The following is a 932-nucleotide window of genomic DNA, read 5'->3' as shown; positions in this document are numbered from 1 at the left end:
CCGTGGCCCACATCCCGTGTCCTGTGTTGGGGGAAGGGGGGGGGTGATGGGGCACCTCTGTGCTGCCTCTGAGCAGGCGCCTGCTGTACTGGGGTCGGTGCCCCAGGGCCTGGGAACAGCTGCAGGCTCCCAGGCACTGCAACCCACGGAGCTGGGGCGGCATGGTAGGGCATCGGTCTGGCGCCAGGGGGCAGGGGCAGAGAGGCCCCATCTGGCGCCTGCCCCAGCACATCTGCTCTGCCCCGCAGGAACCAGTCCAATGTGCGGCGGATGCACACAGCCGTGAAGCTCAACGAGGTCATCGTCAAGAAGTCCCAGGACGCCAAGCTGGTCCTGCTCAACATGCCTGGGCCACCCCGCAACCGCAAGGGCGACGAGAACTGTATCCTTCCATGGGCTGCGCGGCCGGGCATCGATGGGCCCGGGCCCTGGGGAGCCTGGCCTGGCTCCCCATGAACCTGCTGTGAGGTGGGAGCCCCCCTGGGCTTGGGCACAGGCTGTGGGTGCTGGGGAATGGGCCGCCCCTGCCTGGCCAAGCCACGGGCTGACGCTGCTCCGACGGAGCCCCGGCCCAGGCTGGCAGACCAGCAGTTGTCTGACCCCGGCCCACAGAGGGGCCAGGATGAGGAGGGGCAAGGGGCCGCACATGCAGTCAGGCTGGGCCCTGGGGCCCGGGCAGGCTGGCACCAGGGGCAGGGCAGGAGCCGCCTTGGCTGCAGCTGTGCTCCTTGACGGCGCGCAGACATGGAGTTCCTGGAGGTGCTGACGGAGCACCTGGACCGGGTGCTGCTGGTGCGCGGCGGGGGCCGGGAAGTCATCACCATCTACTCGTGAGGCCTGCACCGCGCCGGCACAAGGCGTTCGTGCCCGGGAGCCCCCGCCCTGCCTGCCCTGCCCGGCTCCTGGAGGGGCTGAGGGCGGCGCCGGCGGGC

At 71.0% G+C, this 932-nt stretch overlaps 1 protein-coding gene across 1 annotated transcript in view; it reads left to right on the top strand.

Annotated features, from left to right (window-relative positions):
• SLC12A5 (solute carrier family 12 member 5) overlaps window positions 1–932 on the top strand; it is an 83,014-nt gene extending 82,082 nt beyond the window's left edge. Inside the window, exons 18-19 of the mRNA XM_019509736.1 lie at window positions 249–382; window positions 743–932. Of these exons, the coding sequence (XP_019365281.1) occupies window positions 249–382; window positions 743–834 (226 nt within the window). The 3' untranslated portion in view covers window positions 835–932. The remainder of the gene's footprint in view (window positions 1–248; window positions 383–742) is intronic.

Source organism: Gavialis gangeticus, unplaced genomic scaffold, assembly GCF_001723915.1.
Source record: "Gavialis gangeticus isolate Ggan-Ray unplaced genomic scaffold, GavGan_comp1, whole genome shotgun sequence".
NCBI lineage: Eukaryota > Metazoa > Chordata > Crocodylia > Gavialidae > Gavialis > Gavialis gangeticus.
This window is presented reverse-complemented; position numbering and strand designations above follow the sequence as displayed.